This window comes from Python bivittatus, unplaced genomic scaffold (genome assembly GCF_059951505.1).
Source record: "Python bivittatus isolate LINGU-HERP-01145 unplaced genomic scaffold, Pbiv_v1 ctg000560_np1212, whole genome shotgun sequence".
Taxonomy (NCBI): Eukaryota; Metazoa; Chordata; class Lepidosauria; order Squamata; family Pythonidae; genus Python; species Python bivittatus.
The window spans coordinates 1373749-1400975 of record NW_028277083.1 but is presented as its reverse complement, the minus strand read 5'-3'; the positions used below and the strand labels follow the sequence as shown (position 1 = coordinate 1400975).

The window sequence follows — 27227 nt, the reverse complement described above, 5'->3', positions numbered from 1 at the left end:
CTCCATGGTCCAGGATGTCAAGATAGTATTGCTGTCACCCGCAGCCTGTCAGGGTCTCTGGCCACTCGGTTGCCAGGAGAGGCTTGCAGAAAAGCCCCCAAGACAAGTTCCTTGGCCCACTTGGGGAATGCAACCCTCTCCCTGCACCACAAAGGCTGGGGGAGCTGCGCGTTCCCACATGACGGTGCCAGATCCCTTCTGCCCTCTTGAGCCCTGCCTCTTGGTACTGCCAGCGTTACGGCCAGAAAAGATCTCCGGGGCTTTTTGATTTTTCAAATGAAGGCCCAACACTAGGAATCTGACCTGCAACAACCAGCAGCATCTTACAGGAGCTCCGTCACCCAAACCCCAGATTTCTCCCCCAACAATTCTGGAGCTTGGGGTTATCTGAGGAAAAGGACGGGCAGCCAATTCTGGGCAGATTCACACTGTTTATTTAAGGACTGTGGGCAGCTGGGGAGTTGATGGAGGAGGCAAGGCCCAGCGACAGCCCTTAGTTGCCTGTTGTGGTTGAATGGTGCATTTAGAGGTTGGTCATTAGGACCAAGTGGAGTTTGACTCTCTAACTGGAGGCTCTATGGCAGTATTTCTCCACCTTGGCAACTTTAAGACACGTGGACTTCAATTCCCAGAATTCCCCAGCCAGCCATGCTGGCTGGGGAATTCTGGGAGTTGAAGTCCACGTGTCTTAAAGTTGCTAAGGTTGAGAAACACTGCTGTACAGGCTGAACCCTTGTCGCTGCCCACGACCTCTGCTCTGAAACGTTTTGTGGCACAAGATGCTGACCCCCCCGCCCCTGCCCCACCCCGAGTTACAGTAATAGGAAATAGGAAACCTAATGCCCTGATATCAAGGGTTCTCCATCCATTCTTTGGGAGCAAAGAAAGGAGAAGGAGATGGGAACCGTTGAGTTAGGAGGAACACAGAAAAATGGGGAGTGATGCGGCTGGTTGGCTCAACCGTCGTTCATTAGTCCTTTCTCTCTTCTCCTCCCCCCGCCCCATCATTTTTCGTAGCCTTCCGCCGGATTGGGGGCTACCACAACCTGGAGGAGGCCTACTTAGCTGCCACCCCGTCGAAGATTGTCCCCAACACGACTTGCCACCTGCCCAGGCGGGACGCAATGCATCTCTTCCGGGACCCCGTCACCGGAGACCTGCCCTGGACGGGCATGACTCTGGGCCTCTCCGTCTTGGCCACCTGGTACTGGTGTACCGACCAGGTAATTCCAAAGCTGCTCGGCCCCCTCCTGCGGGCAACAGCCGTCCCGTTCGTCGTTTTGGTGTCTCCCGCGGTCTTACTGCTCCTTGGGGTGGGCGGTCCCCGCAGGCTTCCTTTTGGGCTCGGACAACTGGGATGCCTTGCTCTTCAGGTGCTTCGACTGAGACAGCTTGGACAGAGGGATGCCCAGCGGAGTCCCCATTTCTTTTGGGGCCCTGTGGCCTTCGTGGAACGGGGTCAGGACTTGACCAGCGGCTCTTGAGGCGCTGGCGCCACCTCCGTGGGAGAGGGGGCCGGGCTGGGCGTTCTTGGCAGAGGCGAGGTTTTTCTTTTGCCAGTACAAGGGGCTGACGAGGCCTGGGGCGAGTTTCTTGGCCCCAGTTCTGTCCTGCTGACGCTTGCCCTCTTCTGGGCTTTTCCTCGGCTGGGGACGGCTTTTGCCTCTTTCTGCCGACACCTGCACCCTGGATCCGTAGCAGAACAACTGGGACCTCTGTGGACAGAGCAGAAAGCAGGAAGAGGTGACCGTCAGCATCGGAACCTGCACATCCGACAAGAAAAGGCTTTCGAAACGTACGCGTGTGACCGTGCCCGGTACGCAGCTCAGTTTTGCAGAGCCAGGAGACAGAGTCCTGCCCCCACAAACAAACCAGAAGCAACTTTATTTTGATTAAGCTTAAAAACAGCAGGGTATTGAAGCGAGGAGTTGGGCTAAACTTTCAGGGAGAAGCTGAACAGAGCAGCGCAAGGAGAGGAGAAAGAGTGACAGGGAAGAGTTCAGCAAAGAGATCTGAAGAAGGCAGAGGCTGATAGTTTTATATATGGGACTGATGTATTGATCTGGTTTTGGCTGCAGCGTGAAGCCTTTTCTCTACAGGGAGAAGAGCGAAACTTTCATGGCAACAGAGCAGAGTTGCAAATATTTAGATGGCAATACAAAATAGCTTGGGCACCACACCTAGTCAGCAAATACAGTTCCAAACGCAAGGCTTTTGTTTCTGCCAAGCTGGACGCAGGCCTGGGTTTTACAGGTTCCTCTTCTGAACTGCGGTTATCAATCCATCACCATCATTGCCATCCCAATTTTTTTCCAGGATGCTCCAGGCTCGGTCAAAATGGGGGATGTGCAGTTTAGGAGCATTTGAATCACCAGCTGGTTCCCAAAGAATAGTCACATTCCCCTGAATTGGGATCTCCCTTTGGAACAGCTTTCCGCAGGGATTCGGGCTGGGTCCTAATCGAAGGAAAAAAAAAGTGGTTTCAGAGTCTTCCTGAAGGCAGTCTAAGTTCTTGAGGGGGCAGGAGACAAATGCGGACATGTCCTGAGGCCCTGAAATCTTGTTTGGCCATTGGAAATCTCAGCAGGACCATCTAGCTTGTAGCTGGTGGCATTCCAAGTTGGGTGCACGATGTGACCGGGTTGAAGGCATCCAACGCTTCCTTCAGAATGTAATCCAGATTCACATTAATACTTATTGATTCAGTCTAGATCAGCGTTTCTCAACCTTGACAACTCTAAGATGTCTGGACTTCAACTCCCAGCATTCCCCAGCCAGCCATGCTGGCTGGGGAATGCTGGAAGTTGGAGTCCAGACATCTTAGAGTTCCTAAGGTTGAGAAACGTTGATCCAGATGAAGTCCATCCAAGGAACCTTCTTGTTTCTTTGTATTTTGTGGAAGGGCCACCTCTGCCCTTCCCTAAAGGATGGAGGGCTTGTGGCTCAAAGGGAAGAATCCTCAGTTTTTGGACTGCACCCTTCCTTAGTGTGACTTTTTCAGTTCTGGGATAACGGGAGAATGCCGATTTCACTCTTGCGTCTCTCCAGGTCATTGTCCAAAGGTCCCTCTCGGCCAGGAACCTCAACCACGCCAAGGCCGGCTCCATCCTCGCCAGCTATTTGAAAATGCTGCCAATGGTTGTCATCGTTATGCCAGGCATGATTAGCCGAATTCTGTACCCAGGTAAGCCGCTCCCCAGGAAAAAATGTCACGGAGGACAAACTTGTCTGGTTTTCTCATACGTGAGAGGCCCGAAGACCATAGCCTGCACAGCTGGGGCACCCTGAGGGCAGCTGGGGAGGAAGACCGCCTCCGAGCAGGCATGTAACCCCAGCTAGCATGATCTGCAGGTTTCTTTTCTCATCTCCTTTCAAAAGCCCATCTTGGAAGACAGCTAAGAAGAACAAAGCTTTTCTTTCTCTTTTTAACACATCGGCTACTGTGACAGATTCGTATTAGTTCTATAAACCCTCTCGCGTCTTGCTTTTCCTTAAAGCGCTGGTAGCGATAGAAGCGCCATTCCAGAACGAAAACAGGAGCCGATAAACAGCATATTCGAGGAGAAGTGACTCTTGGTCAAGACAGGTCCCTGTTTCTTCCTCGAACTGAAGCATCCCCCAGGCCCAGGGGGCCATTCCTGCCCTACGTGGCCTTTGAAATGCTGGTGGAATAGAAAATGGGACTCCTTTGCTGGTTCCCTGGCATCTCTAGTTTGTGCCCTGAGTAGTTCATGTGACGGATTTGCCCTTGCAAAGGGAACTTTGTTTGGTTGGAGAAGTGGCCTGGAGCAATCGCTGCGATTTTATTTATTTGATTCTATTTTATTTTGCAACGTGTGTGTGCATGCGGGGACACAGAGCTGCCAACTGGCTCTGCTGTTGTTTGACATGAAAGACAAGCCTTGGCGTCAGGGTGGCTTTACAAAAGCTTAGCTGGTGTTTTTCCTGTACGTGTGACAATGGACAGCTTCTTAAAGCAAAAGGTTCTCTGTTTTGGTCCCCAGCCTGGCCCAGGCAAGTAGCTGCAACAGGATTTCCAGGGTGCAGGTGCATGCACCCAGCTTGGCAAATGCAGAACAATGCCATTGATCTCTCAAGTGGCCTGGTACAGGGCAGTTAATTGGGCCACGTTACTATTTCTCTTGCCCCTGGAATGGAATCACCTGCTCACTTCCTGAACCAGTTCAGGATGTCACAGGCAGAAATAATCTCTTGTGCACATCTATCGACATGAGGATGAGCTGTGCAGGAAACCTGTTGAACATCTCAGAACGGCACACATGGATGGAGATGAGAGGTATTTCTATCCGTAGCCTGTTCTGGGGTCCCACAGGGTCACTGTACTTCTCCTCCTCCTAAAGCTAGAATTCAGGGCGGTCCAGAACTAGGATGAGCATTGGAGTCCATTGTGGTCTGTTGACTAAGCTGCAATAATGACCATCGCCTTTGTACAACACGCTTCTCATATATATGTACGAGAAGCCTTTTGTATCACAGTTGCGGTTGCTGTATGGCTTTGTTTTTTCTTCTTTTGCTGTCTGATTTTTCCCCTTAGATCTGTTTTATTGAAAAAATGCTTGCAGCCCTCAGTGTCAGGATGTTGGAGGAGATGCTTCGTTATGATGGCTCTTAGAACAGCTTCCCCAGGAAACGAGGCTGCCCCCCAATTTCATTAACATTCTGGTTTCTCGACCTCAGCAATTTGAAGATGTGTGGACTTCAACTCCCAGAATTCCCCAGCCAGCCATGCTGGCTGGGGAATTCTGGGAGCTGAAGTCCACATAACTTCAAGTTGCTGAGGTTGAGAAACAATGTGGTAGAGGTTAAAATGGAGCTCTTCCATTTAATTAGTTGGATAACCACATCAGTGTTTTATGTAATTATGTATTGCTCCATTTTAATTTAGTTTTGATTGAATTGTTTTTATTTTCCAAGTATTTTATTGTGGATATATTATGTCTACATTGCCAAGAGGCACATGATTGCGGCAGTATATAAACACTAATGACCTAGTAAATTCATAAAAGCATGCCGAGCCAAGACAAAACAATCACATCATGGCTTGTAGGAACTTGGTGGGAAAAAACCCAACCACCCAAAATCTCCAAGCTGGGTTCAGAGCTCTTCTGAGACTGTAGAAAATGATGGCCAGTTGATCTGGATCAGGACAGGCCTGGAAAATGCATCTTTTATCAGAGGCTGTTGGTCACAAACCATCCTGGGGAGCCTCACAAGGATGTGCTTGGCTTTAGATACCCCATAGCGACCTTTGGGGTATGAGCAGAAAGATCCTCTCTTTCCAGCAGTTGTCTTACCATCAGTCTTGAGCGATCACCTACTTGAACATTGAGGCTTTTGATGGAGGACCCTGGCAGCTGGGTGTGTCAAGGCCTGGCACCTCCACCTAACCTTGGTGCTGAATCTGGATTTGAGGCACTTTGGGAGAAGAAGGGTTGGCAAAGTAGCTGCTGGAGGGCTCTTCCCCAGATGACTTACTGCAGATCAAGGTCTTTTCAAGAGCTGAGCTCTTGGGGAAAGACTTGATAAATCTGGGAGAAAAGTGAACCCTGTTCCCAAACCAGGAGGCCTCACAATCAAAAGATGGGAGAGAAATGTGGGCCTGGCAGACCTATTGCCTCTGGGGCCATGAAATTAAACAGCTAGAGCTAATTGTAATTCTTTGGATGAGAGGGCCAGAGAAACTAGAAGTTAGAGCTTTGTGCAATTAACAGGTGTCTTGTAACTTCAGTATTGAGAGAGCAACCAAGAGTGACTACAGGCTGTCCTGGAAATTATAGTTACGCTTCTCCGCTTGGGCCCAATGGCTGTAATGGGGGAAGCCACTCCACATAGACAGCTCCCAATGTTGACAGAACCAATTGTAGAATTATTGTATCTTTTCCTACCTGATGGATGGGCTTCAACTCCCATAATTCCCAGCCAAAGGATGTTCTTCAGTGTTCCAACCCAGCCCTGCAGTACCTCAAAGAAATGTTGGTGGACACAGTGAACATTTTTATGAGCTGATAATGTTTGGTTGGGTTGGAAGGCATGACCAAGGCCAGTGTTGGGTTATCAATTTGTTATTGCCATTGGCGTCTGACCTACATGAATTTTCCTTAGAGTTAGCTTACGGTACTCTCACAGGGAAATGGTGGAACTGCTGCCACAAGATGTACTGATGGCCATCAACCTGGATGGCTTTGAAAGGGGAAGAGGCAAATTCGTAGAGGATGAAGCTATCAGCAGCTACTGATCTTAATGCCTACATCTGACCTCCAGCATTGGAAGGGTCATTGGCTCTGGGAACTGTGAGCAGAATGGAACAATTGTGCAGATGTCATGTTTGCTGGCTTCCTGTGGGCTACTGAGAAGATACAGTGTTCAGTGAGATAAGCAGCAACACTCTTATCTTCTCTCTATCTTTGCAATTATTTAACACAAGCGTGTTTCTGACCAGCAACTCCCAAGGGTCATCCTTGTCTCCCAGCCCATCACTCTGAGAAAGCTGGAAAGGTTCCCACAAGGAGTAACCATGCAAGTGGCATGCCTCTCCAGGGACTGCTGTGACGGTCACAGTCCAGTCTAAGTTATGCTCTAGACAACAGCCATATTCTCTGCTAGGAACCATGCTGGGTAATTTTGTAGACCTGAACCCACATCCTAAGGATAGAGAGCTACAACAGAGAATCCTACCTGTGGAGCATCGCTCGAACAGGTAATGTAGCCATCAGGTAAAGCATGCAGGTGATGGCCCCTTTCCCAAACGCACCTCGTCTCCTCCATGCTGTCACTTTTCCGCCTCCTTCTCTGTGTGGCTTCCTCCAGAGGTGGAGTTAGCCTTGGCGGGGGGCTCCCCAGGGGGCTTACAAAGGTCCCCCGGCTGATGTGAGGCTCACTCAGTTTCCTTTGCAAGTGGTGAAGGCCGGGCCCCTCTCCGTTGAGAAGGAAGTCGGAGTTGGTCCTCCGCAGGAGGCAAATGTGGTCTTGCCCCCCGTGCTTGTCAGAGTGGAAGGATGCGTTGGAGGGGTTGCAGCTATGGGTAGGGGAGCTGCTGGACAGGCTCTCGTGGTCACTGAAGGTTACGTAGTCTTCCTCCTCTTCCTCCTCCCCCTCACCACTTTGCACCCCGTTCACAGGGAAGCCGTTTCCTTCCTGTGTCCCAGCTGTTTCCTTGCTCACCTTGAGACGGCTCCCTGGGTTTGCAATCTGTGTGGTTCCTTCTTTGGGTGACGCATTTGTGGTGTTGGTCCTTGGCTCATGTACGAGAGGGTCCTCTGCCATCACTGCTCCCTCCGCAGGTCCTGTTTTCTTGGAGATCGGGTCCATCGCGTGGACTGCCCTTGGTTTGGGGACTGGGGAAGCAGCACCTCCGTCATCTGCTTGGGGGTCCAGCAGTTGCTTCAAGTGCTGGTTGTTGGCCAGAGTGGCGAATGTCTCTCCATTGACTGGGTTCTTGGGAGTCTTTTCTGTGGGGCTGGTGGCCAACGGTTTTGGGGGAGGCTCCTGGTTCTGGGCCGGGGAAGGGGCAGCTTCCACCCGGGCGGGAGAAGTCAGGGAAGGTTCTTGGCCAGGTTTGCTCTTGGCCTCTTGGGCCTTTTGCTTGAGCATCTGCCTGTGCCGGGTGCTGGCCTTGGAGATGTCGCACACCTTGATGCGGTTGATTTGGGACAGCTGAATGTTCTTCACCTTGGGGTCGATAATGTTGATGTAGCCCAGAACCTCGCTTCCGGGTTCTGGGTCAGGCTCCACCCACGTGGGCAGGTAATCAAACATGTTGGCCCTCTCCAGGTTGAGGAGCCCCGGGTGGACAGGCGGCACCATCTCGACAGGGTTGCTGGGCCGCTCGGACACGCGGCCTTCGGGGATGACCTTGCTTTGGGCTTCTGCCCGTTGTTGTTCGGTGAGAATCTTGTCACTGCTGGCTTTGCCACTGACCATCTGCTCGGTGCTTTTCGCCTTGACGAGGGCGTACTTCGGATTGACCATCTTCTTGGCCGTGGAGTTGGCCGGGCTCACTGGGATAACAGAGGGCAGGATGACCGGCTCGGGTTCCGGTTCCTCTCCCATGCGGATGGATTTTAGGCTGATGCTCCGAGACATGAGGTACAGCTCCTGGAACTGCTTGTCAAAGGCCTCAACCACCTGTCCCGAAAGGACGGAAATGACATTCCGGTCGGTCCTTGCAGCTGACCAGGTGAAGCTGGAGGGGAACACAGGAGGGTTGAGTGGGGGGCTGACAATCTCTCAGAACTTAAACGAAAGAAAGAAGAAAACTGGCTAAGGAGGAACACTATTTAAACCTGCTAGACCAGTGTTTCTCAACCTTGGCCACTTTAAGATGAGTGGACTTCAACTCCCAGAATTCCCCAGCCAGCTGTGCTGGCTGGGGAATTCTGGGAGTTGAAGTCCATTCATCTTAAAGTGGCCAAGGTTGAGAAACACTGTGCTAGACAGCGCGAGGGCGTATTTTTATAGCCAAATCTTTGTGTTCAGAGCACATCTAATAGTATCTCTAGGCCACTTTTTGTGCAAAATTTAAATGTTGCTGCTGCTTCATTGTGGTGGCTGGTCATGCTTGAGAAGAAGGTGGGAATTAATGCATTGGCTGTAGAAACCCCCCAAACAGTGTTGTCTGCCTGATTTCTCCCAGGAGAATGGAAGTCTCTCTTTGGCTGTAGGTTCTCCCGTATGGGGTCTTCTATGTTCCCCCTCCGTCTTTGTTTTCCAACGGCACGCTTCCTGCCCATAACAGCCATGCAGAGCAAGTTGGGGCGGCGGCGGGGGGGGGGGCAAATCAGTGCATTCTCCAGGGTCCCCAAGGAAGGGCACATACCTGTAAGAGCCACACATGGCTTTGTCCCCGTCCACAAACATGAACTTCTGAGCCAAGGCACCCTTGAACTTCATGGCTGAGCGGGTGAAAAACTCGGTCCCTCCAATGGTGCAAACACGGAGATTCTGCAGACACAAAGTAGAGCACTGAGCCTGAAAAACAGCTGACCAAAGATTGCTATCAGCCAGTCTGCATTTAAGGGGCTTTTTTTTTTTAAATTTCCTGCGTCTCTGACCTGGTTTTGTGATTGCAGACCTAGATGGGTGGAGGGTGGGGCTAGGAGCTGGTGTGGCGTGGCAGATCAAGGCATGCAATCAAAGGGCAGAAGAAAAGGTTGGCTTGCTCAACACGAGACCCAATTCTGCTTGCTGCAAAAAGCAGGCCACATAGCTGGGTAGCTTTGCTGAAGCCTCTTTTCAGGTTTGCAAAGCCCAAATAATTTGGATTGTTTAATTTGGATTACCTGTTGGCTTTGAGGAAGGGCGGGGCTGGAGTAAAGGCAGCTGTAGCTGGCCTTGTCTGAAGCACTCATTATTGGCGTAAGGAAGTGGGAAGATGTGGAGTGTGAAAACAAGAAAATTGCAGAATTGCAACATGCAAAGATGTATTATGCGCTCCCTGTAATATAGCATCCTACGTATTGAGAAAGTGCTGTGCTAAACCTATTTCCCTGGTGGACTAGCTTACACCACACAGGACATATTAATGCGTGTGTGTCTCGGTGCGTGTATGCGTGTAGCATGCATACATTTAGTTGTTAAATGTTGAGCTTTATTTTATAGAACTGAAACTGCAGCAAAAGGTTGCGCTGGGGAACAATTCTGGGCATTGTTCTACATAGCCACGCTTTTATTCAGAAGACGTTGTTCCATTCTCTGTTTTTTCAGTCCACACCCTAGTTAGTCTGGATTCATTAGTCTGAGCACTTTTGTTCCCCTAAGAATTTAGAAGAAGAATGGTTTGGTTCTTCCGCAGAACTTGAGGTTCCCACCTGTGCGCCTCTACGGCGCTGGTCTAGCTATCTGATGGTGAGTGCGCGCTTTTAAACATCAGCAAGATGTCTTTTTTGGGTGCCTTATGGAGGAAAAGCGGGGATAGAAATGTTTTAAAGGAACAAGAAAAGATAAGTGGAAAGCATGAACAAAGAAATATGAAAGTGCCCTTGTAAAAACAGGTCAAACCGCGCAAACAAAGGGCAGGTTTTAAGGAGCAGGTCAACCGAAGCAACGGCTGCTGGAACAGGAGCTGAGCGACTTGCCAAAGGCTACGGGCTTAGTTCTCGGGAAATCGAAAGAAAGCCCAACGCTGGATTTTCCCATCCTTCTTGTCTTTGGTGTTGCTAGATAGATTTCTAGGTTCTAGATTCAAAATGGACTCACAGCAGTTCATTCTGGATGTCCTGAGTTTGAGGAAGGTGGTGAGTAAAGTAAACATGCCACGGCACCAGATCAGGAAGGCGGCTTTTACAATTCTGGAGAACTTTCACAGTTCTTGAGAACTTTAAAACTTTGGGTGAAAGGGAAGTTGAGGCTCTCCGAGGGGAAATCTCCAGGAAGAAGGTGGAGGCCAAAGTCTCAATTAATTCTTAATTGCTCTTGTTCCAAAAGCATTGTTTTTCATTCCTTGGGCCCTTCCTTATTTTATTGCTGAAAACCTTGTTTAGTTCTGAAGTTAATAAATAACAAGGTGTGATGTTTTCCCCGTCCCTGCCAGCATAACCACTAAATAAAGCAAGCAAGCATGGTCCGTTGAAAATAAGTATCCTGAATTGACGACAAGAAAGGAAAAAATGTGGTTGAGGCAGCTGTCTTAAGTAAGAGCAATTTGTTTATTGAGCCGGCTGGGGAACAAAAACGGGAGCAAACACCCAAGACGGATCGTTGGCAGGGAAGAAGAACAGCATCTCGGCCTGGGCCAAGGGCTGAGTCACTGGGCAAACATGTGCTTGGAGAGCCAAAGCCATTTCCTAGGAAGCCTTGTCACTGACCCCTTGCACCTGCGTGTTGACTCTTGCCAGGTGTGATGGCGCTGCGGCCCAGGTGTCCTCAAACGGGCGCCAAGACCGGTGGGAACGGAGCTGCCGTCCCCTCAAGGGGAGCCCTGGAGTCTTAGGACCTGGAAGTGGGGGGCATCCTTGAGGACATCCAGCCCAGCTGTCTGCCCTCGCCTTGCACATCTCAGCCTTCTCGGGGTCATTGGCCCCGCTGGCACGGCTCCGTCCAGACCGCCAAGGGATCCAGCTTCCTGGGGTCCTTCTGGAGCCCGCAAGAGCAAACGTTGGATACAGCGCATTGACTTTGATTGGAGCAGCTGACGAGCTTTGGAAATGGTAAATACCGACTCCCTTTCACCGCCAGGCCTTTCTCTGGCATTATGTGCCAAAGGTGGAGCTGCGTTGAACTGAGTTATAAAAGAAAATAGCCGGGCTGGAATGACAACCAAGATGATGCCTTCCTACGGGGCAATTCAGGCCACGGGAGGTTTCATTTTTACAATCTCCTGGTGAGTAAACTGCAGTTCTGTGCTTCCAACTGAGACCGGGGGAGCCTTACCTTTGGCCCATGGAATATATACAGTGCGTGTGACTAGAAAGAGGGCAAAGGGTGTGGAGCTGACTCATCGTCAGCCCCACGTCCCATCAACAGTGCTTCAGGATCCCACGCCTGCGCTAATGTGAAGACGGTCATGTGCTACTGCGAATCTGGTCCCACTGCCAGCAGCTTTCCGACGTAGCACAAGCACTTTGGAAACCTCCCATCGCTCAAAGCTCATCAATGGCCTTACATCCGCCCTTCTTTCCCTCAGCCCCAGTTTGCCTCATTTGCAAAATGGGGATCGTAATGCTTAGGATGTGGCTATGGTGGGCTCCCTGTTTGAAACAACCAGCCAACTCTTGCTTCGGCCCCTGCAAATAATGCAAGATGGGTGCTATTTTTTCTCAGCTTTTGTAACATCCTGCCCTCCTGGTCAGCCCCTGCAAAATACAGATTTGCCAGTCATCAGGCAAAACCAGCTGTTCAGCTCCAATCACTGGTTCTTGGCGTGGGAAGTTGATTTGAGCCACCCCTTTCCCTGTTCTGGTCTGCAGGTTAAGGCCTCGGATTAGAAGCTGAGAGACCGTGAATTCTAGTCCTGCCTTAGGCAGGAAGCCAACTGGGTGACTTTGGGCCAGTCCTTCTTTCTCCACCTTCAGAAGAAGGTCCTGGCAAAGCCGCTTCTGAAAAGGTGGCCAAGAAAACTACAGGGAGTTGTCCCTGTTCAGCTGTCAGAGGTTGACTTGATGGGGAAAAAAGCTTCCTAGGCGTTCATCACGGACTCTTGAGGCTATCTTTCCACTAATGAGGGCTAGGATCTGGTTTTCCTAGAAACTGGAATCTGCTGTTTTCCTCGGCCCCTTTGGCCTGTCTCTCAGAGCTGCTGAAAGAATGTTTGGGAGGAAACATGCAATGTGCTTGTAAGAGATCATGGCCAACTGGTGTGGTTGGAATTCTCCACACAAGCCCTGGGTCCTCCACATGGATATGATTGGCTGGCGAGTGCTGCCATCTCTTAAGCCAAGGCCTAAAGGAATTTGGGAAAGTTGCAGTTAATGCAAAATGGGAGGCTTATTATACCCTGACTTGCCCAATAAAGACATCAAACCAGGCTACAAAAGGATGCTTGCTAGGCGCCCCAGGGATCTTTTCCCTCGTCCCTTTTGTTGACCACGTTCCAACTGGACCACTTGCTGGACTTGGTTCTGTTTTACCTTCAGGTGGCCGGTGTGCATCTGGGCTCGCTCGCACATCTGGAGGAAATATTTCAGGTTGGATTCATCTATGATGATGTAGATGGCCACTTTCCGCTTGAAGCCTGCATCCAGGAGGTCCTTGAAGATGTCGACGTCTGTGAACATGTCCATGACCACTGCTACAACCTGCCAAGAGGGAGAAAGGAGGCTTCAGCCATGGGAATTGAACATATTTCTTGATCTGGCACTGCCTTGGCCTCAGCTGGCTGGGAATTCTGGGAATGGTAGTCCCAGCATTTCCAGAGGTGTCTGATTTACACCAAGCAAGGCAATAAATCTTGACTCTCCAGATCCATCACCCCAAATTCAAGAACTGGCTTACAGTAGAAGCTCATGGACACAACACAGCTATCTTAGTTGCTTTATTGAAGTTATGAAGGGAAACAATCTGCATAGAAGATCTGCCTTGTCTAGAACATAATAATTAAGCTCTTTCTCTATGCCCACTTCAGGGTTTAAATCCTAGGTCTTTTCCTCCTCTCTTTTTGAGTCAACAGAAATTTGGCTGTCCTCTTCCTGGCCTTGAGATTGGGAGACTTTTGCTCAAAGTTTAGCTTACAATTCTGTCTGGCCTGGGAATCCCTGGTCCCCACCCTACCAGCCCTTACAGGAAGATACCAAGTAGAGGAAGACTTAGGTGCCGGAGTAGAGCAAATGCTGCTCCTTGATTCCACCGCACAAAATTCCTGGAATGTTCTTGGATGAACACACACTGGTTCTCCATTCCACCCTGGATATTCAAAAGCCCATTTAAATCCATGATTAGCTTGCCTCATGAAATCCACCCTCCATCCTTGAGCCAGTGGCATTTGTTGATTGCTTGGACGGGGGCCGTGTTCCAGGGCTGGGGGCAGAATGGAATCCATTTCTCCCAGGACAAACCTTCAACACAGACCATCTTTCCCCCGGAAGTGCTCCTGGCTGTCAGGTGGCAAATGTAAAATGCATTGCATACTTTGCTTTTTTCCCTCTTTAGAGCCTCGGTTGGGGGCAGCTTCAACTTCGAAAGAGGAGCAAAGAGAAAAACCCTTTTCTAAAAACCAGAACCCAAATCCATGCTTCTGCTGAAAGCGATATACCGTAAGCAAAAGGGTGTTTTAAAATGGCTTGGTTTCACGTTGCACTAAAAAAACAAATCTCTCGCTTGGCCAGCCTTCCCAAAAGGAAAATCTTTTCCATCTGGGTCCCAGCCGTGTGGGTGGGCTTGTTGTTGCTCTGAACAATTGCTCAAGAAAATGCTTTTCTTCTAAGCATTTAGGAGGAGATAAAGTCTGGTGCAACCTTACCAGCTTTTAGGAGCCAAGATGTGTTTATATCCTGAAAGAGAAAAGGGGGAACACCATTTCTAGCAGGAGTTGGGTTTGGGCTGAGTTAATATAATTATTACAAGTACGAGAGTCGGATCTTTGCCCTGGGAGATTTAATTCAACAGGTAAGTCACAGGGGCAGCCATGGGAAACCCAGGCAGGTGGCAAAGTTAGCAGGACAGAGTTGAAACGCGATCATGGAGCAAAAGAGGTGAAATGAGAAATGGGCCGGTGCTGACTTGCCTTTCTTCTCTTTTTAAAGAATCTGACAAACTGTAGGAAGGGTTTTTTGTCTACGGAAATGCGTGGAGTTCAAGCCCTTCCCTGGGATTTGTGCCCCACGTAAATTAAGGGAGGGACACCCTGTGAGTTTTTTCTGTTGAGTTTTTGTACCCCAGTCCGCCAAATCTTGGCACCCTCCTGACTCTGAGAATTGCATTGTTGGCTGGACACTGTAAGGCAGTGTTTTTCAAGCTTGGCCGCTTTAAGATGGGTGGACTTCAGCTCCCAGAATTCCCCAGCCAGCAGGGTTAGGGCTGGCTGGGGAATTCTGGGAGTTGAAGTCCACCCATCTTAAAGCGGCCAAGCTTGAAAAACACTGCTGTAAGGCATTCATGTGCATGTTGAAAATGGGACTTGTTTACTAGCAGAGGTTATTCATTCATTCATTCATTCATTCATTCATTCATTCATTCATTCATTCATTCAGTTTGTATAGCTGCTCATCATGCACAACTCCGTGAGGCTCACCCAGTTAAAAACAAACAAACGAAACAGATATACATAAATCATCAAACGATAACAACCATTAAACCATTAAAGCCCTAAAAACTTTAAATGTATGTGGCTCCTGGCAAGGTTCTTATTGCAAAGACTTAGCCGGACTTTTTCCTGCTTGAAGGGAAAACCCAGGAACCTCGGTAGCGGAACACCCTTTTCCAAAAGAAACACGGGACGCGTTGCTGTTTTCACACAACACGCTTTACAGGATTAATCCGTTTTCTGGATTCTGACGATACGCTGGAAGCAAACCAGCCAAAAGGGCTGGGTTTGCTGAGCACCCTAAAGCTATCCAATATTCATTCAAGCCGAGCTGAGTCCGTAGTGCTTTGACTTTAATTGATCTCGTTAAATGTATTGTGTGAACAGCCGGTGCACAGTAAGGTTTTGGACACTGTGCAGAAGCAGAAATGCGGTCATCGGGGAGTCTCTAGGAAGAGGTAGGATCCAGTTTTGAGCTATGCCTTTTTGGAGTGGCTCTAACACAGTGTTTCTCAACCTTAGCAACTTTAAGCTGTGTGGACTTCAACTCCCAGAATCCCCCAGCCAGCCATGCTGGCTGGGGAATTCTGGGAGTTGAAGTCCACACAGCTTAAAGTTGCTAAGGTTGAGAAATACTGCTCTAACATGTTGCACTAGAGCTTCTGTTGCGTGTGGAATAAAGGAAAAAGGGGGGAAATATTGCAGGAGCTGGTTAAGTTCAGACCCGTTTCTGCTAGGAATTCTGACACACGCACGCCGGGATCCGTGTCTGAGTACCGAAGCAGGCCGTGAAGTTGCAATGTGGGAACACGCGCTCTAGCAGTGCACGCTGCAAATCTTCCAGTCTCTGCAATAGTCAAAAGTTGCATTGTGGGAACCGGGGCTTTTGTGTGCTCTGCTCCCCAGTTTCCAACAGTGGCCTTGCAGATGACTCTGGAGCAAATCACCAGCCAGGATGATGGCAGTGTCTGTTGCTCTCAAATGTCATAGCTGATGGTAGACTGTCTTTGAGAAAAGAGGTTGCACCTCGTTACCATGACTGAGAAGCAGAAGGTCCTTCAGGTGTAAAGAAGTCCAGATTCCTAGTGTGTCTCCTTCTGCGCTCCCTTAGATAGGTCAGATGGACCGTGTGTGACCAAGAGGTTCCTAGAAGTTGTCAAGATAAGCCATCCCTGTGCTACGTTTCTGCTGAACTTCCAAAACGAAAGATCTTCATCAGGCCATCCGTTTACTGTGTGATGCTGGTGGACCTGTTGCAGTTGAGATGTGTCAGGGAATATGGTTTAGCAATGGTGCCAGCTGTTTGAGGGTTTGCTCAAAAGCAAGCCAGGTGGGAGGGAACAGGCCGTGCCCAGGAGTCTCCTCGCCCTTCATCTCACGGATCCTTTTGATCAGCTGAGCCTTCACGCCAGGGTTTGGAAGATGCCTGTGGGTGGGGCGATCATGACTGAACATCGCCCTTCTCCATGGGAGGTCAGGCCGCAGCCACATAACCTACATTTGACAGATTGGGCAACTGAGGCACGCCAAAAAGACTAAGTGGCTTGTGTACGCCACCAAGCCAAGCTGCTAAACGCCGTCTCATGACCAAGCGCTGCTGCCTCTCCCTTGGCCCACTTAAGCTTCCCTTGCGGAGCTGTCATGTAGAGCAATTAATTAGCTGTCTCACGACGCTGTCTTTTAATCACGCTTAATAATGTTAATATCAGCCTGCGTCTTAAATGCCTTGCAAACACCCCATGCGATGCACGGCACTTTTATCTCGATGCAAATGATCTGAGTGACAATTGTGTAACAACAGCTGGCTTTGCTCACGCCCCAGTTGCAATGGGAAGTGGGGGAGGGGAGAGGCAGGGAAATAATTTGTCGGGAAGACTAGTTGGTGTGCTGGGTTTCTGCAGAGTGTGGTCAAAAAAGTCAAGAGGGTGGCCCCAGTGGTGGGATTGAACTTCCATGTGGACCTTCAGTCACACGTAAAACGTGCTAGTGTGGAACTTTCATGATGCACATAAAAATGAGTGAGGCTTTGATCACGCTGTGGTGGTCACCATCTTGACTTTTTTGACCATATCCTGTGGACACCATGTTGGTGTGTAACTAGGTGGTGAAATCCGGATCTGAGAGTTCCCTGATCCTAGCAAAGTAACATGGCCACGGTGCTTCCTTTGCTCCACCTCCATACTTCATTGGGGTCTGGAGCCAGTTGTAAATCTCACCTGTGTTCCCACATCTGGAACCCAAATCTGAGGAAGTTGGAGGGGATTTGTTGCAATAAGGGCATAATTTCCCCTAGGGCATTCGCAGATGTTGTTTCCTTCTGCTTTCATCTTGGGCCAGGCACACGTAACCTGTTTTCGAAGTCTTCGGAGAAAAAGTGTGAGTGTCTCATAGGTCCTAACTCTTCTTGTGAAGCAACTTCTGCCTGCTGAAAAAATGATCCGACTTTTTGGTTTTCCCAACGGATGAATCTTTGGTCTGATTTTCCCGGGATGAGTTGCTTGTGCAAGGCAGCAATTCTTGAGAACTCTGTTTCTCCAGGGCGAAAGGTTCTTGAGAAGTTATCCGATTGTCTGTCTCTGCCTGAGCAGGTGGCGGGACCTCTCTGGCTAAGCAGGGAGGGACATGGCTAGTTCTTGGGTGGGGGTCCACCTGGGGCAGTTGGGTAGTGTGGGAAGTCAAAAAAGCATCCTTTTAGAAAGGCAGGGGCGATCTGCTTCTGTCCCGCTGCCTCAACTTGCAGACATCTTTACTTCTGTACGTCCTTCTGTCTGCCCATCTTCCTGCTGTCCGTCAGTCTCATACAATCCATCAGACGACTGCTCGGAGTATGAATGGCCGGTGCTGCAACTCACCCAGCCTCGGACATCCTCCCCATTCCATCATCCACAGCCTATTCCTCCTCCCACATTCCTATCCCTGTTTATGATTCTCGCTGTTGCCGGTGGTAGTTTCTGTGCTGTGTTTCCGTGCTTACAGTAGAGGAGAGTCTCTGGAGCGGTTGATTTCAGACTCGCAGGGAGGCCGTTGTGCAGGCAATGCGCGACTGCTGTTTGGTGCGGCTCCGTCCTCTTGGTTCGGCCGTAAGAAAAGCGGAGTTGCCGATTCCCCAGATGAGCATGGCTCTTGGATTTAAAGAAGCGAGGAGGAATGTGAGAGAGCCTCTGACAACCGTACTCTTTGCCCACAGTTGCAGCCTGTTGCCTGTGGCAGGAGCTTTGGCTGAAATTGCTTGAGCACATCTGGCCCGCCCTAACTCTAACCCTAACTCTACAAGGCTGAGCCGCAGTTAGTGGCCCTAGATGGCCCCGTCAACGCAGCCGTCCTTGGAAATGAAAAGGGCTCCACGATAAACTCTGCTTCGGGTCCGGTTTCCTGCCGTGGCCAATCCGATGCTGGGAGATCGGGGCACCCACCCAGTAGCCTTTTCCAAAGGTTTGTCTCTGGCCCTCGTGTTTGCAAGTAGACTGCCTCTACAGAGGGAAGCTGTGGCCTCTGCAAGACGTGTGAAAAGAAAGAACTGAATTCATCCGGGGAAGAGGAACTTTGTGAAAGGCTTCGGTGTCTGAAGGTTCGGCCGGGGGGTTTGCTGTTAGCAACAGGATTAATCTGTGGGTCAGGCTGAGCAGCCCTCGCTGGGTAAATAGCGCGCTGCCGGCTCTTCTGTTTGCTCGGAGGCTCGGAGGCCCGGTTCCTACAGCTGCAGAGGCCCCAAAGCAGCCTTTCAGTTCCCCCCCCTCCTTTGTGAGTCAATAATTATTTGGCTACCATGGGAGCTCTGTAAATTCAGCATTTACCTGCCCCTGCTAGGTAACCAGCATCAGCGGCTAATCTTTACTAGCACCAGAACGCAAAAGGACCTTTCTTCTGATATCTCTTTCAAGGCAGCCACCTGAAAGCATAATCTGTTAAATGATCTATTAAAACAGAGATGAATTAGAGCATCCTCTCTGGCACGCAGAAAAGTTTTCCGCCTTTTCAAAAAGGGAAGGAGGGCCACGGACCTTCTTCCCAGGCCAGAGGTGCCCTGGCTGCTGAATTCCTGCTAAAGACTTCATCGACATCCTACCCTAACAGACCCCAGGATACCCCGGTCTGCAGCCTTCTTAACCAGGGTTTCTCTTTCCGGAAAGGTCTTGCAGTTGAAACCTGGCGTCTTACAGGAAGCAGCTTTCTCTCTGGAAAGTCACCGTGCGCTGTATTGAGTTATTCGTGCGCAGGCTCTGTTTATACACTGCCTCCAGACAGGATGCATCTGAAGGGTTTAAAAACACACCCCAGGACACATTTTAGGAATATCATCCAGCACCGCAATTCCAACCACTGATTAAAGGTTTGAACTCCTTTCCCCCAGCTAATCTGCCGAAATAGACACTGCTCTCAATCCAGGATCAAATGGAGTTGAGTTCTCTGCTTGTCAAATGCCGGAAGATGACACCGGGTTTCCCAGACGCTCCTGCAGCTCAGCGAAGGAGCTGTTCCTCAGGTGGCTTTGCACAATCCCCCCTCCCCGCCAGTCCCCCCCAGATACCTGGCTGGTGCTGGCCTGTCCTGAACTACAGATCCCAGCCCTTTGGGGGGACTCTTTCCATCTTTGGAGTTTTACCCTGCTGCCAGTTATTTAGAAAATGCTGCTGGTCTGCATTTTTAAACGGATTAGTTGTTTAGAAACCAGGGAGCACCAACAGAGCTAAATTCCTTCAAGCCGGTTTATGGCCTCAGAAGACTGAACCCAGGAATGAGTTGGCCTCTGTTGCTTTTTAAACCAGCCCGTCTTAAATGTCGACTCATTCCGGTGCGGGCCAAGCCCAAAGCTGTTTTTCCCACCGTCTTAATCCACGGCATCAGTTTGTTCTGCATCCAGAAACACGCCGTCGGGTTGGAAGTGGGACTGTTGGGAAAACCACCGATGGGAGCAAGACGGAGTTGGCTAATTGCACCTGCTGTTTCTCGCGTCCTTTCATCTCCAAACCACCAACTCCTGTGTATCCTGTAATTAACTTCCCTGAGCATGGCAAGATTTTTTTTTTTCGGGGAGGCGGAAAAACAAAGGGGTAGGGAAACCACTGAGAATCCAAAGGAGGTCAGATTGCAGAGAACGGGCTCAGCTGCTTGCTGCAATCGCCTTGGTGTGCTTCTTTTCAAAAGGGTGGGCAGGTGGAGAGCGAGAGGTTGGCCAAGGAGCATCGTGGTCACGACAGCGGCTGTCCGAATGCCAGATCCGTGAAATCTGAGAAAGGGGGTGGAAAGACCACCCCGTCCCCCTCTTCTCTGTCGGGGCTTCTGCTCAAGATACACTGTTCTTGTAGGTGAAGGTGAAGATTTGAGTGAAGCTATATTGCAGCCTCCCCCACCAGGTGCCCTAACTGAGTTGGCTTGAAATTCTTATTTTCTCCCCGAACTAGTATACCTACAGTGACCCTGTGTCCTTTATTTCAGAAAGCTGTCCTTTAGATTTATTTATTTTTCAAAAACTCACTTTTGTTCTTTAGTCGGGTCATGTAACTTTCCCCAGTCAAATGCGCAGCCTTTCCCATTCATGTGAAAAATATGGAAATTGAATGGTCTTTTTAAAAACAAATTTACATATACTGTTTGATTTTAGATACTTTTATGAGAAGATATGTTTTTGTAAAGCTTTTCTTGGTTTTGCTCTTGGATCTTCCTTTGGAAAGTAGAGTTATAAACATAAACAATTCAATTTTTTTATCCTTAGGAACCTCTTTCAGATATGCCCCTTTTTCAGGTTTGCAAATTATTTTTTTCCAAGAACATATGGTCACTGTAAGTCTACCACAAGACTGGAAACGTTGGAAGCTGTTGTCCAATTCCTCTGTGTCAGCTTGGCAAGCAGTAAAAATGGTATTTTTCTGCAAATATGCTGCAGGATTTCACCCCACTGCAATGGCTGGAGGCATTATGTCATAGGGGCAGGTCTGAAAGGAGATGTTTGGGATAAAGGAATTATCTTGCAAGACCTTTGATCTGTCTCAGGTTCTCTTTTTGCTAGGTGGTTTCCAACAACACATTTTCCTTTTTCCAAGTCCTGCTGTGACCAAGGTTCATTCCTGTATTGGGCCACGCAGTGTAGTGTTTGTGGAGTGTAGGGCAACAGGCCTGCACGGATCAGGAACGGAAGGTAACAGACTGGAGCCTCTTGTAAAAATCTCGTTTGTGAGGACAAGTTTTGCAAAAGACAACCCGTGGTCTAAAGGACATCCCTTTGGGCATCTGGAGCAATGTTCAAACAGTGCCATTCAGAGCAGGGCAAGAATGAACAAATGAACCACAGTGTGAAGTGTGTCGGAGGAGACAAGATCTCATCAGAACTGAGCTGCTCTGCAGTAGCCACTAAAGAAACCAAAATCTGCTTCCAGTTCAGCCGAGGGTTTCGCAGACGTGCCCGTATTCTTTTCTTGGCAACGGCACTAGGGGCGTTTTGCCATTGAATTTTTGTAGGATTTTTTTTTTCTTTTTTTGACTTCCCAGGGTAGTCTACAGCCCTAGGATTTGCCAGTGGTAGCGACTGGCAATAGGTCTTGAAACTTCTCAAACTCTGCGTGAGAAGATCTGACACAGAAATGAAGTGGAATTGGCGTGCCCTAAACGCGTCTGGTCTGTGGTTCGGTGGCCAGAGAAGAGACAGGTGGAATTGTCCCAGAGAATAGGGGGAACTACTCTTGAACGTTGGGAATAAATTTCCCTGTCTCCTGCTATAACTCCTTAGCAGGTGCAATCCAGCGGTACGGTTCCTCTAAAAACTAGAAGCCCCGTGGCTCAGGTTGACACAGCTCTGTGCCTCTGATATTGCTGAGATTTGGGGAATGACCCAACCGAATGCATTCAGTCATGTCATTCTTCATCAGACGGTCTCCCAAGGATGTGTTCACGCTCCTGCTGCTTAGCCAAGCCCACCGAAGCCAATAGCTGTAAATCTGTCTAGGGCTTTTAAATATTTCCACTCTGAAGGCTCCGTTTCTCTGCAAAAAGCACATTTGAATCGGGAGGCGTGTCTTTCGTCAACAAGAAGACGTGCTTTGAAGTATGCAGAAACTGGAAGCTGCATCTGATGTTACGGGAGATGCAAAGGCAGAAACTCCCAGCTGCGAGAGTGATGCTTTCCACGAGAGATCGGCCGCCACATTTCCTGACTCTTCCCAAAGAAAAACCTGGGCAGGGGATGAAAGGCACCAGATATCCCCTCTGAAAGCTTTGAAATACCTAGAATTATTTTCAGCTGTTCAGAAAGGGGCCATTTGGCCTTTTCTGGAGGCCTCTTAGAAACGAAAGGTTATTGCTTTTGCTGCTGCAAATAAAGCGGAGCTCCTGGTGCCTAACCAATCCCAGGTTAAACGAAGGCAGCTCAAGAAAGGAGCTTACTCTCTCGAGGCCACTTTGATGTTATGTCTGGAAGGGACCCACCCAAGCATGTCCAACAGATCCTTGGTGGAGTCCGGATGGATCAGTTCAACAAAGACTCAGTGCCTGAGTTCCAGTCTGAAGCAATCAAACGGTGGTTGATTTCTAGCTTAACCAGAATGTGTGAACTCAACTCCTAAAGAGCCAGGTCAGTCTGGCCTATGCAACAAATGAGTTAGAAAATCCTGGCTTAATGTAACTTGTGAAGCTAGCCTTTCAGTCAGTTACTGATGCTCGGAGCACCATCCTTTAGCCTGTCAAATCCTCTCTTTGTTTTATCATTCCCTTTTTAAGTAGCCCATTTCCATGGCATCCAAACTGTTTTTATGTTTCTCTTGACATTCCCTTTATTTCCATTTAACAGTGGGCAGAAGCCTATTCTTATATAAAACCATTTTCATGTCTTTTGGCAAACATTCATTCCTCACTGTAGACCACAGGCCACCCACCACCTTTCTCCCAACAACTGCATGTCTTAAAACGTCTCCATCCATTTTCCCCATCTTTAGTTAACATTCTACTTAGGTACAAAAATTAAGTGACTTGGTCTAGTTTTTCACCACTTATGTATAACTTGCAATTGTTCATCCTGTTTTCCCCCCAGATACTAATTCTATGGTTTTTGCTATATTATTTTTCAGAGCTATGCGCCTTGTTGCATCACACAATCTAACATTCGCTGCAAATTGTTGAGACAACAACATGGCATCATTTGCATACAAAGTACAGACGCGTCCACATTCCCAAACAAAGCACGTCTACGTCACCCAAAGTTTTCCTTACACGTTTATCCAAAAATGCAGTAAACAACCCAGAGGACATTGCGCATCCTTGTTTTCTGTCCTGCTTTCTGCTGACCCATTCACAAACGTTCCGTTTTTTCTCATACATGCTCTATTTCCATCTTCTGCCGTTTTTATCACCTTCAGCAACCAACCTTCGGTTCCATAGTTGCGAAAAAATTCCATAAATCAAGCCTACTCCAGTTTATCAAACGCTTTCTCTAAATTAATAGATACACGATAAACTTTCTTTCTCACAGACATACATTTCTCAGTGACCCGCTGAAGAGCAAAAATCTGGTCTGAACACCTCCTGCCCCCCCTAAAGTTGCACTTGAACTTTCCAATCTTAATTCTTGTCACTTCTGTACAATTCTTTTGATATTTTGATAAGGCCCACTCTTGATACTATAAAAAGAAGTCTGTTCCACATTTAGAACATCTCATCACCCTTGAATTCACTAATTCTCTCAATCATTCATAATAAGCAATAAAATCAGTTACGCTTTTAGATTTATATTCATTCCTTTTCCATGCATGAATAGACTTGCTCTTAAGCCATGTATTTGAGACAAAGACTTTGTCCTAAGCAGATGCTCACCAAACAGTCATTATGCTTGGGTTTTTGGATGTCCTAATGACTTCCTTTACTCTTTCATCTTGTTTTCAGTCATCCATTCATGTGACTTAATAGAGTGTTTTTCCCCTGGATTGCATTCCTTCAGAATATTGCACATTTTTTCTCCAAAATCATCCTTGGTTTTTCCAATTTTAGCCCATTTTTTGTTAAAAGGGCTTCCCTGCACGTATTCATTGGCTGCGCTGTGGAAGATCAGCCCACCTTCATTCAGACCGATCTCATCCTTCCCCTTTCTCTTGACTTCCCAGACAGATCACAGACCTATTTTTCTTTCTTCCCTTTAAGGTATTAATGGTCCCTCTTCACTGCTTTACCCTCTTCCACTCTAAAGCCCAATCTTCTGTATGCCGTGGTCATAATCAGACAGGCCCATAGACGTTGACCTCCAATGCCCATCATGGCTTTGGTCAATCAGAGTTTCCCATCATGCTCTTTGATAAGCCATTACCACGGGCAGTCTTCATGGCTACTGATGGTAAAGCACGTTGGTCATTTGGGTACATTTTGGCCCGTCTCCCGCAAGTGCAACCCAGATCAAATTCTAACCCAAGACGGTTTGCTCTTCTCTTTGCAAAGGAGTCAAGGTGACAGCCACAAGCCTGCAAGCTGAGCTCCACCTCTTTTCTACATGCAGCACATAAAAAGGGGGCTGTGTTTTGATGGCATGGCTGTAGCTGCCATCTTGACTCTTTTGACAGCCTCCCTGTGGATACCCCTGCATGCTGGCATCTCTAATCTAGAGGCTTCCTTACAAGCCAACATCCCACCAACTTGGAACGCAGAGGACTGGCACATGCTCAGTGTCTTTAAAATATAATTACAGGTGTTATATTTCATTTCTTGTAATACATTTTGTTTCTCATTATGACTTGATGACAGGCCACTGAAGATAAAAAATGACTTTTTGGCTTTCTTGATCTCTACAAACTACTCTTGAATACTGCAATCCAGGAGGGATACAAATGTGTGGGAATCCGCCAGCAGGCACACGCATAAAAACACCCTCATTTGCCTCTTGACAGGTTTAGTTTCTCAACCTAATGTGGAGAAGCAAATAAATATATGCGTTTATTCTGGGTTGGGAGCATCGTCTTTTGCAACTGAAATCTCCTTCGCTCCAGCTACAGATCCTTGATTGCTAAACGCCAACTGCAATTCTAAAGACTGAAAATGAATCTGGGCCCGGATCTCGTGCTCCCAATTTTAATCTAAGTTGAAAGTGAATTAGAAGGAGGAGGAAGAGACGTGTCAAGGGCTGAACAGAGGTTTTGAAGTATGTTAATAAAGTGAAAGTACAAGGAGACTGTTTGCAGTTGCTTCTGATTGAGGTAGCTGTTTATGATATGGGCTGAATTTTAATAGGTAGCCTTTTATCTCTCTCTTGCCACAGCCTGAAAAACTAGGTCACAGTTACTCCCATTTTAGAGATGGGAACACTGAGATTGAAAGTTGCCTGAGGCTTTGAACCATGCTGACTTTTTCCAGCTGTTCATTGTAATAAATCAGCTGTGCATCGTAATAAATTCTTGGAGGCCCAAATCCTATTACAGTTTTTCTAAGTGAAACAAACTGGGCTGGTTTTGTGCTATGTTTAGTCTTGGGAGCATCCAGAGCCCAGTCACAAAGAAGGCGTAAAAGAAGGGTTGCCTTTCAACAAAACTTGGGATCCATGTTCACCGCAAGGAGCAAGTAAGAAGAGATTGGACCTTGTCCTGGGAACTCCTCTGCCACCAGGCCAGAGAGTAGCCATCAACAAAGACCGGGATGAGCTCACCAAGACAACGGATCGACTCTGTGGTGGCTCATCCTCCAGATGGGCCTGTCCAGGAAGTCCCTGAGATGTTGGGGTTGGGCAAGGGGACCCCTAACCCCCCAAGACATACGCATCTACATCTCTCTCACCTTCTGAGCCTGGAAGATCATCTTGCGCACAACCTCTTTGATGTGGGGCTGGTAGTCAATGGGTGGCTGCATGTAGACTGCAGCCCGGGTAACCCCACGGTAAGCAATGGCCTCTGGCCAGCCGAGGTCCAGTTGCGGGATGGATCGGTCAGACCTTTCCGGCCAGTATTCCAAAGAAGGCCCTGGGCCCTGGTCATCAGTCTGGCTGCTGCAGTCCACACAGCCACTCTTGTCCTTGGGGGGATATTCGGCACCAGGGTCGTAGGTTTCCAAGGTCTCCAAGACTTTTTTGAGCTCCAGCTCGGAGAGGAAGTCCCGAATGCTCTCCTTCTTGAGAACTTCGTAGAAAGCTTCTGGCCCTTTTGATACCAGAGCTTCCAAGGCCAACCTCTGCTCCTCGCTGTAGAAGAATTCTGGTTTGGATTCGCTGGATCTCCAGTTGACGTGGCTGTCGTCCAGACACTGAACCTGGGAGAAAGCCATGGCTGGATTCAAAACCAGGAGGAGAGACTAGTCCACCAAGAATAAATAAAAGGTTAGACACGTAAAGAAATAATTTAGTGGTAGGTATTCCTGAGTCGGACAGTTAGTAGCAGCTAATAGCGTTCTCTAGCTCTTTCAAAAGTTCTTAGAAACTCTTCCCTTGTTTGGCTTTTGCTAAGTTTTCTGATGCTTCACAGTCTTCAGATGTCCAGTTCCTATTTCTTAGCTGGTTCCTCATCTCATCTTGTAGAACAGAAAGCGCAGATGAGTCCCCAAATCGGTCCCAGAGTCTTTCTCTTCCCAAACTCTTGGAAGCAGATCAGAGGCAGTAGAAACAACCGGAGGCCTGTCACCCTCCCAAAAGACAACAGCCTTGGCCGATCCTCGGTCAGAAACTTTCCAACAATCCACTTTCTTCACCTCCACCCTTGACTTTCCAAATCCGCAGAGGCATTGGACGAAAAAAGGTTACGAAATTCAATCTGACGGCATCTGTCCGAAGCTGGACCCCTCTGTCTCCTGCTGCTCCGTTTGGTGATCCTCGTGCGCTGACCCCCTCCCAGTCCCTCTGAGCTGGGTGGAGAAGGGGCTCTGGTCTGTCTCCGAATCCCAGTTCCCTCCTAGCTTCGGCTTCCTCTCCAGGTGCGCTCTTGAGATGCCGGATCCGGAGACGGGTCTTGCCGGGAGACAGCGTGGAAACTCCGGTGGCAGCCAGGAGAGAAGTCAGCGTGAGAAGAGGAGGTGGGGAAAGAGGGAAGGAAGGAAGAACAAAAGAGGGCCCTGTTGAGTAAGCAGCTCCTCCTGTTTCACCTGCAGTCACGTGTCGCCCCGCCTTCAGACGGTCCCTGTTCCTGCCTGCCCCATTCAGGGCTCCAGCGGTGCCGAACCTGCCCGGCTCCGGCGGGGAAGCAGGAAACTGACTCACTGCGAGGAGTCAGGCCCCTGCTCTTCCACATCAGGCGGGGGGCGGGGCGGGGTGGGGTGGGGTGGGTGGGCTGGCTGGCCGGTTGGCCAGCTGGCCAGCCGGCCGGAGAGACTTTGGCCTCCCTAGTGCGAAGGGCTGCCTGCGTATTTTCCAAACGCGGGCAAGGCTCCAACGCAGCCTGCTTGTTTGCAAGCAGGACGGCGTCGATCCTCCTCCACCGGTCTCGGGGACCGGCAGGCTGCGGAGAATCTCTCTGGAACGGGAAGTTGATGGGGGAGACCCCCAGCTCCCAGGGGGTGCCCGGGAAGGAGCAACTGCCTTCCTCACGTGGTTTCTGCTCCAGGTCCCTCTACTAGGCGTTGCCACCTTGTGGGCCCCAGGAGC

The 27227-nt window shown here is 49.1% G+C and overlaps 2 protein-coding genes across 4 annotated transcripts in view; one reads left to right on the top strand and one right to left on the bottom strand.

The window, feature by feature from the left end:
• Positions 1–27227, top strand: part of SLC5A10 (solute carrier family 5 member 10) — a 48195-nt gene that overhangs the window by 8506 nt on the left and 12462 nt on the right. For both annotated transcript variants that reach the window (XM_007425046.4, XM_025164666.2), the window contains exons 4-5: positions 1018–1223; positions 3049–3184. In XM_007425046.4, coding sequence (XP_007425108.2) covers positions 1018–1223; positions 3049–3184 — 342 coding nt within the window. The remainder of the gene's footprint in view (positions 1–1017; positions 1224–3048; positions 3185–27227) is intronic.
• On the bottom strand, positions 1113–26842 carry SACK1G (scaffolding CK1 anchoring protein G). 2 transcript variants are annotated; one of them, XM_007425044.4, is made up of 5 exons: positions 25436–26841; positions 12585–12752; positions 8837–8961; positions 6697–8203; positions 1113–1715 (listed from the first exon to the last, which is right to left on the bottom strand). In XM_007425044.4, the coding sequence occupies exons 1-5, from the start codon at positions 25916–25918 to the stop codon at positions 1299–1301; spliced, it is 2700 nt and encodes an 899-aa protein (XP_007425106.2). In that variant the 5' UTR covers positions 25919–26841; the 3' UTR covers positions 1113–1298. The 2 variants fall into 2 exon arrangements, with proteins under 2 accessions (XP_007425106.2, XP_007425107.2); XM_007425045.4 differs by having other exon boundaries at positions 1338–1715; positions 6773–8203; positions 25436–26842.